This window comes from Phasianus colchicus, chromosome 14, assembly GCF_987193195.1.
Source record: "Phasianus colchicus chromosome 14, bPhaCol1.hap1.1, whole genome shotgun sequence".
Taxonomy (NCBI): domain Eukaryota; kingdom Metazoa; phylum Chordata; class Aves; order Galliformes; family Phasianidae; genus Phasianus; species Phasianus colchicus.
Window position 1 is genome coordinate 2,541,763 of NC_143449.1, and position 16,510 is coordinate 2,558,272.

Consider the following 16,510-nt stretch of genomic DNA (forward strand, 5'->3'; position numbering starts at 1 on the left):
TTATGAGCCAAATCATGCAGTTCTGGGTATTTGCAGCCAAGATTGCTTCTTACGCTGTGTGGTTGGGTAAGTGGGGAAGGAGGCAAAAGAGGAAGAAAAGTAACAGATCAGCAGTCATTTAAAAGTTCACATGCATTAAGCAGTACCAGTTTCTTTCTTGCTCTTTCAGCACAGTTTGGGGTTCCTTCAAGGATGTGCACTGATTTACTGAATGAAATGAGGAATCACAATGAGTGGTGATGGTCACAGGGAAAGGGTCACAGCAAGCTTCTGCCAAGTGGCCCAGTGTTGGCTGTGCTGATGGGAGATGCAGCTGCACACATGTAGCAGCGTTTGTATAGGCTAAGTAGTCTATGTTAATAAAACTGTTTTAAAGATGGCAAATTTCATATTGCCACTGTAAATTATACACTGGAGAGAAACTCCAGATCCTGGTAAAAATAATCCAGGTAATTCATACAAGCTAACCAATACCCAGTGTGCATTCATAGTTAAAATGACAGCTTGCCTCCCCGGTTCCTCTTCCTACATCTCCCCTCCAATTGCCTATTTCCACGAGCATGATGAATAGAAGGAAATCCAGTCCTGTTTATTTTCCCTGTTCATAATCCTTTCTCCACTACCACAGCTTGAATGGGAGTGGATCTGCCACCTCTCCAGCCTGCAAATACCACGCAGACTCAAAAGAAGACCTTTATCTCATACTCCTTAACTGAGGAGTTGGGATATTAGTACTTTTAAGCTTAGTGAAACACTTCTTTGGCAGCTTGAAATCGCATTCTGATCTCTTCCTTGACAATGTGAAATGACAGCTTTAAGTCCATCCATGCTCAAATCACTTGAAATCAGAAGGGTCAACCAGCCTAAAGCAGTAGGAAAAATGAGGTTTTAGCTTATGTTTAATCTTAGCATGGGGAAAGTGACTGGTAGTTTTAATTGCTTGAGCCCCCTTGAGTTCTCCTTGTAGCTGGGATGTGAAAGCATACTTCTTGTTCCTGGTAGTTCAGCTACTCACTGTATGTTTCAGCAGGAGGCATTTCTTTTTGGATTCAGATATGTAATGTGAGCTTCTGTTATCAAATGGCAGCTAGCTTGCACAAATGAGAATCTGCAGATGAGCTAAATGCACTTAATGCAGAGGCAGGTACTGCTGTTGTTAAATGGGATCTTTGCCCACAAGCATTTGGGTTTTGTTGCTCATCTGCAAGCCAGCCTGCTACTGAAAACATCATGTCTGATAGTTCAAGAAGCACTGCAAGTAACTGCTGCCATTTAAGAGGTAATGTTATATCAGATACACTTTGCAGCTTTCAAACACCAGAATTCTCACCTTTTTTTCAAGATCTGTCCTCAAAAATTAGCAGGACATTGGAATCTATATAGATTGCGAAGAAGCAAGCAATACAGCGCACAAACCTTTCAAATTGTGTATTCAGGCACAGGAGAAAAAAAATTGTGACATTTTCTTGTTTTATATGGAAAATTGCCAGTTTCATTTTTTCATTACATGACTGTTTTTGTCAGAACAGATAGGAACATTTTGGGCTGATGGGCAGATAGCTCTCGCTGAAGCTTGTTGAAGCCACAGAGACTGAAGTCTTGATGGCTGAATGCTGCAAACAGTTTGCCTCTGGCAAATACATGCTTCCAGTTTTGGCAGTGTCGAGTGTTTGAAAGAGACAAAGAGTGAAAGGTTCTCTGGTCAGCTCAGTTGAGCAAAGCTCAGATTTTGTACTATGCAGAGGGAAAAAACAATCTGCAACAGATCCTGAAAAACAGGAGAGTTGAGACCCGTGGAGTCTCAAGGGAATGCTGGAATTTGCAGGCTGATGTGCTGAAGCGAAGCTCTTCCACCCTTCTCAGGCTGCTGCATTATTCAGCCTTTCCACCGAAAATTAACTGCGCTCTTTTCTCACAATACTTTATCTAACCTTCACTCTTGGTGACCTTGATTCCCAGGTTTCTGAGGCACCAGGGTCTTGCTCTGAAAAGCTATGAGAAAGGCTGCCAGAGAACACTAGCAAGTACTGGTGGCTCGGGAGAGACTGAAATATTCCCCATCTGCTCCTTCTCCTCCTACCATCATTTCTCTTTTCTTTAATCAAACCAATAGAAGAGCCAACACCTGGGTTTTCCCAAGAGTTACAAGGGCCTTGTGACTCCTGGAGAAAGAAGGTTATCTGACTCCCATTCTGGAGGTCCCAGATTGACATATTTCACACTCTTAAGTCAAGAGGGTTGCCAGTGATGACGGCTGCAGGGAGTCAGGGGAGCTGGACAGGATGCTGGAGGAGAACACTTCACAGGCTCTACAGAGGTGGTTTCAAAATGGCAGTGTCTCATAGGGCTTGGTTCTTGCACGAAAATGCTTCTGGGTGTGGGAATCACTGCTGTAGGTTGGATCACTCAGTGGCAATGAGTGGGGTGAGGTGGCTGCAGATCAATAATCAGCACCCTGCGGTTACTCTAAATCAAGGCTTGAATCTCTGACAGGCTGCAGAAGCCAGAGAGAAGCACAGAAATACCTCACCAAACATTTTTCTTTTCTTGTTTCTGCTTTACACTGTCCGGAATAGAAATCTTCTGTTACATTCAGCTTATGTTTGGTGCAAGGGGGACGAAAGCCTCACAGATCTTCCCAGTGGGTGGGGGGGGGGGGTTTCCCTGCCAGGGGGTGCAAGCAAAGGCCCAAGGGACAGAGCAGAGCAAGTGCCAGCAAGGCTAGCAGCAGGGCCATGGGACAGGCTGGATCATCGGGCTGATGTGGTAACCAGTGAGTTCTTGAGTTAAAGGAAGAACTTGCAGTGATGGCAAGGCAGTGAGCCAGACTGGAGAAGCTCGCACGGTGTGTTATTAAAATCCGATGGCACCACCACAGTGTGCATCTACTGACAATTTAATCTCTTTGCTCTCATCACTTGCAGCCATTGCTGAGAAATAGTAGGTGTGCAGAGGCCAGCGCTGCCGCCTGTGCTTGGGGAGCAGCGAGTGCAAGGAGCAGTGGTGGGGCCCAGCCTGCAGGCCGCAGCCCCCAGCCCTCACAGCACAGCGCCCACAGAGCGTGCTGTCCACGCGTGGGGGCTGCTGCCCTGAGCAGAGCTGCTGTGTGACAGATGAGATGTTTGCAACCACAGCTGTGGAGCTGCCGGGGAAGGAGCAGTGTAAACAGTTATTATTTATTCTTGTTACGCTACCATTAGGAACCAGCAGTGTGACTCGTCTGGAACTTGGGCCTTTCCCAGAAGCACGCCTGTTCATTCTGAAAGCATAGCAGGGCCGGGACCACGGTGCACTCACTTACACAAGCAGACCGATCAGATGGTCCCTGCATCAGAGGGCTTGCCTTTGTTTCCTAAGTATTCCCTGAAAGAAGCTAAGCTAGCACCTGCATGCAATTGGATTTGTATTGCGATGGATTTTGACAAGGTCACCAAGTTTGTCGCTTATCTGCTCGGTCTTAGTTTGCAGATGTGCATGGGGTTTTCCCGTCCCTGGCTGTACAGCTCCCAGCCAGCTTAAGCGTGTGTGTTATGTGTTTGTATCGTATGTATATTCTCTCACTGGTATTCAGTTTGGAAGGAGGCTGCCCAGCATACAGCCAGCAAAGAAAGGAAAAGAACATATTCTGGTTCTCTCCTCATTTCTGCTGATTTTGTCAAATAGCATAAACCCTCTCAAAAGAGATAAAGAATGGGTATAAATCAGCTCCCTTCTCTGGGAATCCAGGGCCAAACGAGGGAAGCAATTCAGAGGGAGCTGGGGAGATGTGCTGGCTCCATCAGAGACCTCACCAGTGCAGTGTGGGAGGAGCAGTCACTGTATCTGACTGAGGAATATTTCAGCTAGCCTGTCCACCCTGAGGAAAGAATTCTGTTTGTCCCTAATACTTCATATTAAGTGCCTAGTGAAACACTGTTGTCTAGTTTTTTCATTTGTGATCCGCTTCAAGCACAGAGCTGATGATACTCTGTCATCCCTTCCACCCCAAATTACTCTGTAATTTGTTTAGTCCACTTTAAGAATGGTATCTTTCTCAAACTTGTGGCTGTAGACAAATGTATCTTAACCAAATACAATACTGTGAAATTTTGTGGAGTTGTACCTGCCAACAGTGAAGGAAAATGGTCTTCTGGACTTCATGGTTTTCGTGCAAATATTCACCTGGGAAAAAGGAACCTTGCTTTTCAAGAGAACGTAACACTCAGCTAACATCACTGCACCTCTTTTCCAATCTAGCTTACTTAAAAATCCTGTCCTGCTTTTGGAATGCCTGTGTTTCTGAACACCATGGCTTTATTTTACCTACAGTTCCAGTCTTGGGGAAATGGGTTTTCACATTACTCCCCAGTGCAACGGTTATACAATACTTTTTAAGTGTTTAAAAAGCCCAATTTTCTCCCCAGTAGCTCAGAGCACAGGAATGTCCTTTGGCAGGGATGTACATGCCAGCATGTCAGCTGGCCAAGTGTGGGAGATCCCCCAGCACCGCCTGCTGCAAAGTTCCCAGTGTGCAACTTGGGAACGTGCGGTGTTTATTTTGGATGTGTGAAGCCTGTGTAAAGATTCCCTATACATGTCTGGGTTTAAATATATGTAGTTATGCTCCACCAACGTGTTTCAGCCTACACAGGGCAGCATCTGTTGAAACATGTACCTCTGGCTTAGGTTTGTCAAAGAAAATGAAGGAAAACAATTTCATCCATCATTAGACTAACACTTGGGAGAAGATTTAGGCCTTGTTCCATTTCCTGAAGCTATGCAAATTTTGGCCTCATCAGCCCAGAGAAATAATCCAGTCCCTGGTGCTTCAGCCATCTCTGGCAGCGATGTCAGGACAGTCTCTTGCAGTCTTGCAGTCAGGTCAAACCACAGATGGCACAGCTGACTGAAGAGGGCTGCTGGGCCACGGCATGCAGGACACCGAAAGCAGCACTCCCCGTTCCGGGCTGGATCCGACTCACTCGTGGTTTCTGGGGGCAGTTTAGGGTAAAGCAGTGCAACTGGAGGCCGCAGAACAGGAGCAGTGACTGCTCTAGTAAGGAATAGCTTCCTTAGAGGGTAGGTGAAAAATGTCTGTGCAAAAAGGTCTCTTTCCCACAATACCATTCAGAACTGCTGTGTGGTAGGTGAATTTCTCCCAAAGCCTGAGCAGCTGCTCACCACAGCATACAAACCTGTCTTTCCATCTGCCAGCACCCTGTTCCTCATGTACAACTAACTTGCATCCTCTCACTCACCTCCAAATACCCATGCAAGTTGGGCATTAACAAGTAGGAAAGTATCTCTACAGCCTGATCACATGCTGGGCCAAACTTACAATCTTCTCTCTGCCCACCAATTTAGAAACAAATGATGTGAGAGCACTCATGTGTCCAGCAAGCCGCTGGAAAACTGCTCCAAGTTCCCAGCTCAGAACAGCCCCAGTCTGTGGTCAGTTGCTTGAACCCATAGAAGATGGGCTGAATTTCAGGGTGGCCATTGGCCATTTGTACACTGCAGAAGCAGCTGCACCATGTGCCCATATTGTGCCCTGCAGCCTTGTGTGCCCTGTGATGACCGTCCTGTGGCAACGGCTGTATTGAGCACCAACGTGGCTGTTTGTGTAGTGACACTTAGACACAGGTGAGATGTTTGTAATGTTTAGTGCAAAATTCAGAAGCCAGTCATACCCACCGCAGCCTTACAGTGGACGTGACTACACTGGCAATAGGTGGTGGGGCTCTTTTAATGCTGCGGGCGGGTATTACAAGGAGAGAGGATTTTTTTCCTGGTGCGAGGTGACTAGCAGTGCTTTGAATGGTAGTTCAGGGCTGGGAGAGGTTTTACTGTGAGCTGGCTTAGAGGAACAGTGACTCTCTATGGCTTCTCCATTGCTGACAAGATACTTCTTTAAACACCACCTCCCTCTACTATTACACAAGAACAGAAGGCTTATTTTCCTTAACTTGAAGCAGTAATGTTAATGTTTGATTAATCCTATGACATACAGGTCAAAGTTGTTAAAAATGAAAGCCACAGATGATTATATTTGGAGGAGATGAGTATATTGCACTGAATTTGTGATAGAGACATTATTTTTAGTTTCAGTTTTTTTCTAAGCATAATGAAGTTGGTTTATTTTTCCTCCAAAACTTGTGGATTTACCACTATGCCATTTCTTAAAGATGAAGATATTTCCATCATGGTATTTTGAAAATACTTCAGTTTTTACAAATAAGTTGCATCCTAATGTGAATGAAGCCTATACCGCCAGAGACTTAGGAAAACAAACAAAAGTTAAGATTTTAGCTGTTATTTACTGTTAAGAAAATCTAAACTATCTATGATTAAAAAAAGGTTGAAAGCTGAAAGTCCCATTAGATAGGTAATTGGGATCTTTTTGTTTGTTTCTTTGTTTTAGTTTGTTTAGAAAGCATGCCAGTTATTTCAGAATAAAGAATGTAAAACAACTTAGTTGTCTCAGGTCTGAATTTAATCTGAGTCACTGGCAGGAGGTAGCTAAATTCTATCCAGGGTTTCATTCATTTCTGCCATTGTCTAGACCATGAAACATGCTGGCATGTTTGTTATGCAGGGAGTATAACGTCTTAATTGAGATGATACCAGAAATGATTTTAAAAACTTCTATTACAGTTCAGATGACAGGCAGTGTTTTATAGCTTTAACACCTGTCTTAAGGCCAGCATGTGAGATCAAGCCTTTGTCTGACTGTAACTCATCTGATTTCAGTGAAGTCACACCCACTTAAATCCTGATTGAATTTGTCTCACGTGATTGGTTTTTTAATTGTGCGGTTTAATTTTCAATATCTCCAACCCAGTGTTACAGTTTGGAGCTTTAGAGCACATTAGAGTAAGGTCAGTAACCATTTTTTCCATTTTTATTTTCCCAGTTACAGGGATCCATTAAAAGAAAACTGGAAGATGATAGCTCTCCTGCCTCCAGTGGTGTGCCTGATGTCATTTTCCCAAATGACAGTAAAAGACTTTGTCTCGATGATGTAACCCTTTCCATGGGCCAAGGTACCAATCCCAATGTGGCGTGTCCAGAAATGCAAAGTTCTCCATTCTCCACCAGTCACAGCACTTCTTCCATGGCAGTCACAGGTCATTCAGTGCTCTTGGAAAACAATCACATGAATGGTAGTGGCATCGGCTCCCCATTTTCTGTGCCACCCAACACGGAAATAAATCAGAAGGGCTCAGTAGGAGGGCAGGGTAACAGCATTGTCCACTACGATGAGAAAGGAAACAGTTTACAGTCTGTGGACCAGGAGCTGCAAGATCTGTTGGAAGAACTGACAAAGATGCCTGATCCTTCTCCCAATGACCTGGATCTGGAGAAGATTCTGGGCAGCAAGGCTGAAGAGCCACTTGGGCTGAGTCATTCTCAACCAAGCATAAGTACCACTCCAAAGTCCTCCCCGCAGACTTCCCACTTGGAGAACCATGTTGCTAACAAAGACTTTTCCCCAAGCTGCAACCCAACCAGTGGGGGATCTCCTCAGATGAGGCCATCATCTGCTGGAGCTAACTTCCAGGTTCCTCCCTCAAACAAACCTGCTGCATCACCCATCTCTGCAGCAGCTCAGAGCAAGAATCAGCCACCACCCATGCTTCCAGTACCCTTACCCAACATACCTGGCTCCAACTGGCATGCTCAGCAGCTAAAGCAGCTGGCAGCTAGCAAGCAGGTGTCTACTACAAAGCAACAAGTACAGGCTCCTAGCTGGCCATCTATGTCTCCTCCTGGTCTCTCTCCTCCTTATAGGGCAGGATCATCCCCCCACCATCAGCCTTTCAGTCCTCAAAATGTTATGGTATCTGGTATGCCTGCTAATAATTTACCAGGAAACAACATTCAGAGTCCTCAAAACACTCTGCTTTCAAGCATGACTTCCAGCAGCACCCCCTCCAACGGCCCCTCTCCTCCCTACGGGTCTGAGAAGCTTTCCAGTCCAGCTCTGAACCAGCAGCCCTTCAGCCCACAGAGCTCCATGCTGCCTGCCCTGACGGCAGCCAGCTTACCAGCCAGCAATATTAAAAGTCCACAGAACAACTTGGTTGCCAGCATGGCTTCCACAAATACTGGACCTTCTCCACCATACAGGCCAGAGAAGCTGTCAAGCCCCGCTCTGCATCAGCAGCCCTTCAGTCCTCAAGGTCCATTAATCTCTAATATCACTCCCAACAACAACCCCACAAATATGCAGAACTCACTTTTTAAATCAATGACTACGAGCCAGTCCAAAAATATGAATATAATTATGCAACAGCCATCCGCGAGCTTACAGCCAGGTCTGGTGAATGAGAGCCCTGTTAACCAAGACCAGTTTTCTTTCAACAACACCAAGCCACTATCTCACTTTGCCTCGGAGTCAGCTACTCAAAAGATGTCACCCCTGACAGCAGGACAAGGGCAGCAGTCGCTCATTCACTATCTCCAGCAGCAGCAGCAGCAGTCTCCAGCCGCCCAGCAGTCCCAGCAGGCTAACAACAGCCAGTTCCTCCAGCAGCAGTTCCGACAGCTGATGCAGCCACACCGGGTGCAGAGACACATGCAGTCTGCCACACTGCCATCTCAGAACAGACAGGTGAGTGTGCTGCTTCTGTCTTGCAGGGCTTATATGCAAATGCTGAGTTACGTGTTTTCTTCTTTTTGCTTCCCTTTGTGTTTCAAATGTGACGCTGTTAAACTTCTGGGGTGTGCACGGTGTATGAAGGACAACGGCCTGAAGTTATTAGAAGTAACTGTATTTATTTCTTCAGTTGAATTGTATTTCAATTCCATCAAGCACTGTCACTTCTAGCCCAGTGGAGAATGTAGTGCTATTAGGCAAAACCCACTTCTCACTACTGAAATAAAGAACTGTGTTCTTAGGTACATCGTAAGCTGTAGAGATGTTCCCATAATTTGTATTCCATCTTTTTTTTTTTTTTTTTTTTTGTGGCAGTCTTGATGGACAGCAGGTCAAACAGTACAGCATCTGAATAGCTAAGAGGCAGACTTGAAATACCTGTTGCCAGCATTTGCCAGAAGCAATGCCCTGCTTTGGATGAGGGCCATTCCCCACCCTTTGCTAAGCTGCAATACCAACTGAGCTGGTAAATGCAAAAATGTGACTGGCAAGATTGAGAAGCAGCTTTGGTTTCTCTCCAGCAACCTTCTCCCTGAGACCCAAGGAGAGGTGCAAAGCACAATCTGTTACTACCCCAAATTAGAGAGATTTGCTGAGTGTTTCAGAGCAAGGAAGGGCCTGGGAACTCAGTCTGAGAGCTCAGGTATGAGCAATAAGTGGCTCTCTTTTCATTAGGAAGAATAATGGTAGAACACAAATGGAACCTTGCCACCAAAGCCAGCTTCTGTTAGGCAGAACCAGCACTTTGGCAGCAGAATCCTTCGCTCAGCTGTGTGTGCACGCTTACACTGGCTCCTCATGGTGGGCTGAAATGCTTCTGCCCCAGTGATCTGGAGGCTGATCTTCAGAGCTCTGCATGGACCTGTTCCAGAGAGCTGTGCTTAGATGGGGAATGCAGACCCTGAATTTCTGTGCTTTCCTACTTCCTAGGAGTTCAGCTCTTCTAGTGGTGCATTTCTTCAATGTGGGTGGCTTAGTGCGTAACTTTTTTTGTGATAGCAATGAAAAATAAGCAGATAGTTATAAACATCAGCTTTGTAGTGGTAAATTAACGAAGTGCATTTCTACTGTGCTCCTCTGAGATTGACCCAAAGTTGTGTAAACCTGGTGCTCCCCTGCTTTAATCCAGCAGCTGAGGGCAGAATGGCTGGGAAGGCTCAGGGTCCCAGAGAGTGGACACACAGCTGAATGAGTGAGTTGCTGCAGCTCTGTGCTTAGTGCTGATCAGGGGTTGTGCTCTGGAGGCAGTGTGAGTGAAAAATATTCATGGTGTTTTACTGCACTTCGGACAGTGGCTGCAAAGTTGTTAAACTGCCACCACACAACCCGTTTTGATCGCATGTCCATAATCTTCGAGCATGCATCTTTTTGCTGGCTCTACCACTGGATCTGTGGCATCGCCACATCCCTGCTGGATTCCTGAGGTTTCCTGTGCCCTCCTTTTTATCTTACACCTCCAAACCCCTGCAGTGAATCTCTTTAATTGTCCAAAGCCAGCCCTTTTCAACAGCTTTCCCACTGCTCTGCCTGTGCTGCGTTTCCAGGTGCTTCTCACTGTCAGAGAGGTAGCATCATCTGGTGCCTATCAGTAACTATCAAGGATGATAAAGACAGTGATTACAGACAATGAGCATCTTACGTTTTCAGATTAGTTAGGTAAGCTCCTGGTGCCTCCCTCATTTTACAAGACTGGTGCACTAATTATGCACCAGATGACTGTGCTTTGGTTTCACAGTGTGCTGAGCCACCTAAGAAGGATGGTGCAAGTTCAGGAGCTGAACATTCTGCTGGGTTTTGATGATTTTACTGTAAATCTCATAGGAGGATGTGGAATCCTAGTGCTGAATTAAAAGCAGATGGCAAAAAATGAATTTTTTTGAGTGAAAAGACAGAAAATTGAAAGTATTTGAGGTGTGAAACCTTAAAATTCTGGGTTAGTTGCTGTTTGTTTGAAGCTAGCAGGTAGGTCTGTTATTTGTCTGCAAGAGATCTCTTATCCACCTTGAAACATACTGAAATTTTGGGGCCGGCCTCTACCAGTTTGGGTCCATGATAATGTGGTAGCAGCAGTGGCTGTGGGTCAGTGTCCAGCAGCAGGGCTGAGAGCCCACTTCGAGGTTTTTGGAATCTCGGTGCCAGCTCTCCCCTGAGGCTGGTGACAAATGGGGCTTCTCAATCACAGAACAGTTGTTTCGTTAAAACACAGAAAGATTCAGAAGACGAGAGATGACTTCTGCATCTTCAATAATCAGTAAGTGTCCGATGGAAAACTGCCTTTTGTAGCCTCACTGATGGAAACCCACTCAAAGAAAACCAGCAGAGTTCCCTGGGATGTTGGTTGGCATTTGAAAGTCATCCCCTTACTCTGTGTGACGTTTGGGAATGCGACTAACACTTATCAAAAGAAGGCCTGGTGCTCTCATCTTTAGAGCAGGAGGTGCAGCTCGATATAGAAGAATGTGGACGGTGGCCAGTTGGAGGGAGAACAGTGAACCACACAACGTGATCCTTGTTGCAGGAGAGCAACACGTGGGAGAGCTGTGGCTGTGCTGCAGCCCAGGGAGAGCCGTTTGCTGTTCTTTTCAGGCAAACTAAAGCAAAGGCTCCACGTCCCAGATGCTGGCTTCCTCCTGGTGCCTCCCAGCTGCAGTGTGTGGAACATAATGGTGTATCTCTTCACTGTAATCAGTCTGCATCGCAGAGCCTGGGTTGCCTGGACAAGTGGCAAATCTGATAACGTGTGATCTTTTCACGTCTGAAGCGCTGCGTCTTTGTCGTTGAACGCTGACAGATATTGATTTAGGCACCAACAGTTTGCAGTGTGTGATACTGCAAAGCCTGGTGGTACTCACAGCGCTCCTGTGGATATGTGCAAGTTTTCATTACACTCGTGTACTACTGGTGCTTGCTGAGTGAAATTACACTCCAAGGTCTGAACTCATAAATCCGCAATGTAAAGGCGGTATAAATGCCGGAGAGTCTCCCCAGCTATCCCTGCTGCCTTCGGGGCTGCAGCTCAGCCCCCTGACTTTCTGTTGGCTGGCTCTGGGTGTGTGAAGGCAGCATCTGCCCAGGCAGGTTGAATGGTTGGGCATCTCCCGCGTTTTATGTCTAAATACAGCTTGTACTTGCAGATCCTCTCTTTTGGCATGTCGGAAATCCTGGGCCCAATTGTGCCTCCAGCTATGCTGGTATGACAGCCTGAGTTCAGAAGGGCCATTCTCTTCTTCCGAATGATATCAGAATAGAAACGGGCCCTCGTGAGTGGAAAGAGGAGTTCTCCTGCTTGTAGGAAGAGCAGCTGAGGATCTCTGCATTTAAACCTTTTGGGGGGCTGTGAGTTTTCCATGCCCAAGTCTGTCTGAGTTCCAGAGCCCTGGGAAGGGGGCTGCATTGCCCACTGCACTGTAGCACACTTTCAGACAAGACTCGATGTAAAGGCTTGTTTTCTTGGGGGGACGTGGCTAATAAATAGCTATTGTTTGGGTGTGACACATTGTGCATTTCTGAGCTGCACTTGCTCTGCGGGAACCAAATGTGCTATTCTTAGAGCCCTCCACATTTCTGCTGACATCCAGATAGTTGTATACCGGGCTGCCAGTGGAGGGTATGTTTGTTTCAGCTCCGTTGCCAAAAATTATGGAAAAGGGAAAAAAATGATAGCAGAAGAAACAGAGAGAAAAATCTTGTAATATAAATAGCTGTATTTTACTGTATGCTGACTGTATGTGAGATATTGAAGACTGCAATGAAGATTTTTTTATTTTAAAAAGAACTCCGTGAAGGACTTGACAGTGTTTCTTTAACAGTGGTGAAAGAAGCAATAGATTATCTGAGTTGGTGGAGTAAATCACAGGCTGCAGAAACACCAAAACCCCCCAAGCTTCATTAAATATGCTAGGAGGAAAAAAAGTGAACAAAAAATCTTGCTTCTATGCATGAGCTCTCTTAAAATAGAAACAAAACTGCAGAAGTGCACTGTTATAAAGAGCAAACTGACCCAGAGCTTAGATGTTAAAGGTTGAATAAATATAATGGAATACAAAATTCAACTTTTATTAATATAAGAATAGAAATGTGCATTCAGTTGTGTATGTACAGGGAAAACAATCTCTTTTAGTGGGGATTTCTGAGATGTTGTAAATTTTCCTGACACACAAAACAAGCTGTGATATCTTATATTATTAATAAGACTGGAATCCCAGATTTCATCTGCAGTTTCAGTCTTTCCCCTGTCCCTTCCCTGCCCCGTCCCTTTTGTCTTTAAGCGTCACGCTTATCTAACTGTGAGTGAAGTTCTGCTTGGTCTTTCCCACTGATCTTCCCTTTTTTCATCCCTCTCTTGTTTCTTCTCTTTTTGTTTTTCCTCTTCCTTCTCCTTTTCCTTCTCTTTTCATGGGGAAAACTTTTATATATATATATTAGTTTTAAAAAATATATATATATATATATTTTATATTATATATATATATAATATATAATATATATATTTTATATATATATATATATATTATATATATATATATTATATATATATATATATTATATATATATATATATATATATATATATATTTTTTTTTTTTTAACTAATGCTGCAGGGAAGAAAAACAGATTTGATTTCAAAGGGCAGTGATAGCACAATGCTCAAGCAAAGCCTTTGAGGTAGTGGAGAGCTTTTGAAGGCAAAGGAGCAAGCCCTTCAGCTAATTAAGTGCCTTTGGATGAATAAAGGAAGCTGGTGATGAATCTGGATTGCAGCAAGCAAGCAGTAAGTCTGAGCCTGGAGTTTGACCTCTCTGCATACGTAAAAACATCTTGAATGATCATTTCTGAATTTATATTTAGCAGTGCCGTCGCAACAGTGTTGGTATTTTTTGCTCAAACCCAAAGATTCCCCTTCCCAGAGAAGCCCAACAGAGACTATTGCACAGCCGACTCCTCCCCACCCCCAGCACTAAGTCATGTTGAATGGAAAGTAAGGAGGAGGCTTTTGGAAAGACGTGGGTGTTGGCCAGCCAACAGTAGCCCAGTATTTTCAGAACTGCAGAAGATTAAAAAAATCAGATCTGATCTTCTCACCGTACTGCACTTCTATTTTATTTTTTTAAATTGCATGTGTCCTTCTGTGCTGCCTTATTTCAGGACATTTCCCTGCCGTAGCTGAGCCTTGCTCTCCATGCCTTAGTCTTCACTGTTCTTTGGTGTGCAGTCAAGTTGCTTCTCGCACCTCTGCTCAACGCATGGGTCGTTTCTCCCAGTTAGCCCCAGTTAGCTCCCAGCAGAGGGACCACAAAGTGCTGGGTGTGTGCAGGCTGACCTGGCAGCTGCCCTCATTTTGGTGGAGAAGGAAAAGAGGAGTACTTACACACCATGAATGTGCAGATGGAAATGGGACATCCCAGAGAAACGTAGGATGGGTCACTGAATGACAACAGGCTGCTTTTATAGTCCGTCCTCATGCCCAGGACATGCAGTTTAAGCAACAGACAGTTTTTTCCTTTTTCCCTGCAGTGGGGGTAGGAGAAAAGCTCTTCTGTCAAACATATGGGGAAAGTGGTGTTATCGTGCTAAGTGTCTGATTCATTTGATGTGAAACCAAATTCTGGCACCCATGTGTACCACAACCTCTCTGATCCTGCCAGCTGGGCTGGGTGCTCTCCCTGGTTTTCCAGATGCCTTGGTAGGTTTGCTCGTGGGCTCACAGTGGCTGGGTCAGGCCCCAGCACTTAACTCCTGCACTGACCCTTTGCTGCAACGCACTGCTTGCGCCCTCACTTACACTTCAGTGCACCCATCATTCCTGCACCAAAAAGGTGTGTTCACAGCACAGTGTGCTGATGAAGAGCAGTGAGGCAGCAGTTTCCATGGCCCTATTGTACACCCAAATCTTGCTTCATCTCTGCTGCAAATTCCCATCAATCTCAGAGCATCTGAACACCAATTTCTGCCCCACTTCTGGAAGATTCATTTGTTCATTGTCTGTATTTTTGCAGTTTGTGGGGCTCGCCTCCAGCTAAAAGCAGTCTGGCATTCAGAAAACGTGCTCACCTCCCCAAATCCATGCCCTTCTCACTCTCTCAAATTTGCTACCTAAATTAACAGTCAATTTTAGTACTTTTTGTGGGGATATTGCGAGAGCATTTGTTGTGCCTCCCTTTTGGGATGGGGGGAGAAGAAGGTTTCCATTTGGTACTGTCGTGCAGCAGTCTAAAATTGCATCTGTGCTCGCAAGGCTGAGGCACCAATGGCCAATTAGCGATTGGAATGAAAAGCAAGCAGATGAATCAGGCAGCCTTCAGAGGGCAATAAATCAGGTGGTGCCGCCGGGCGGCGGGGCAGGGTGATGAGAACTGCCCACTTCATCCTGCTCAGCTCCACTGCCATCCCTGCCTTGCTGCCGTGAGCGCTGCACGCGAAATAAAAGCACGGATGTGTTTTGTTACAGATGCGATACCTAGAAATAACTTTCCTGGTAAAGTGAACTCAGTCTCTTTTTCTTTTTCTCTGGGCGTTTTGGAGAAATTTCAGTGTGTGGGTGGGGGAAACAAAGCAGTGGCTGTAAACAGGAACTGATATTGTCTCCGTGTCTGAATGGAGAGAGAAACTGAACTGGCTTCGTCGGTTCCCTCGTACATCTGCGAGTCTGGAAACACTGGGATGATTCACAGTTTGCTGATTAATATAGGAGCAAGCAAAATAGGGTGAATTAGCGGCCATTAGAGATACGCTCTGTATGGCAAATGTCCCCCTAGAACAAATGATGTTTCACAAAGATTGCTTAGAGGAAGAGGTAATGGGTCTTAAATACAAATTAGAATCAGTCTCGTCAAAGCTGTTAACATTAAGATTTGAAAGCCAAACGCTATTACAAGCTGTCTTCAAAAACTCTGGCCATTTAGGAAGTGTATCAGTCTGCCGTGTCGGCGTTGCAATATTTCTGTCTCAAGTACTTTGGACTATTTCAAGCAGCCTGCACTAATAATTGATAGAAACTCGCAGTCAGAACGGAGCAGCTTTTCTTAGGGCTTTGAAGGCTAATCACTGTTACATGTACGTTTTTAGGTTAAATCTTTCACAGCATATCTAAAGGCAAAAATTATCATATCAGTCCATAATTCTTAAAAGCTCTCTTGGCAATTAATAAAAAATAACCCTGTATTACAGTTTAACCCTTTCCACATGGGTATGTGAAAAGAACAGGATAGGAAATACATTACTGCAACATAAACAGTGTTCTCTGTCTGACCGGCATAATGAGTTAGCAGTCCTCCTTGCAGTAATAAAAATACCTTAAATCAGCATCAGACAGATGCAGATTTGAATGCAGGTTCTGGACAACCTGTGCCAAGGTATTTTTCCCCACTGGAGAGTTGTTAAGAACCCAGTGAAGGGGGGGGGAGCCTTGTGAAGCAGATGGGCAGTGCGATATCCCGGTCTGACACGGTACATGAACGGCTTGATCTTGTAAAGACTCAACACACACACCTAAATTTACACAGCGGGAGGTCATCCCAGGACGACTGCAGGATTATTTCTGAGAGCAAAGTGAATCATGTATGCTCGTCTTTGTATGCTCAGCAAAGATCAGAGGTGGAAGAAGAGGATACCTCAAAGGGCAAAGTAATCATTGGTAATGGCAGCTCTGCCACTGAAGAAAGGAGCTGGAAGCTTTGGTAAACCGTGCCTGCCTTAGTTCAAGCTTGCATCTGAATAATTTTTGGCTCTCTGTTTTTTTGGGGAGCTTACCAGCATTTTGTGAATGTCCCAGCCTTCAAAGAAGTTGAAGTTTTCATCGTTCTGCTGGTTATTTGCAGCCCTCCGGGCTTCGGTTTTCCAGTAGCAGGCAGCAGAAGGAAGAGCTGCCCCTTGT

At 45.1% G+C, this 16,510-nt stretch overlaps 1 protein-coding gene across 1 annotated transcript in view; it reads left to right on the plus strand.

The window, feature by feature from the left end:
* The window catches only part of MAMLD1 (mastermind like domain containing 1), a 76,314-nt gene that overhangs the window by 37,295 nt on the left and 22,509 nt on the right, over nucleotides 1-16,510 (plus strand). Inside the window, exon 2 of the mRNA XM_031602677.2 lies at nucleotides 6,893-8,593. Coding sequence (XP_031458537.2) covers nucleotides 6,893-8,593 — 1,701 coding nt within the window. The remainder of the gene's footprint in view (nucleotides 1-6,892; nucleotides 8,594-16,510) is intronic.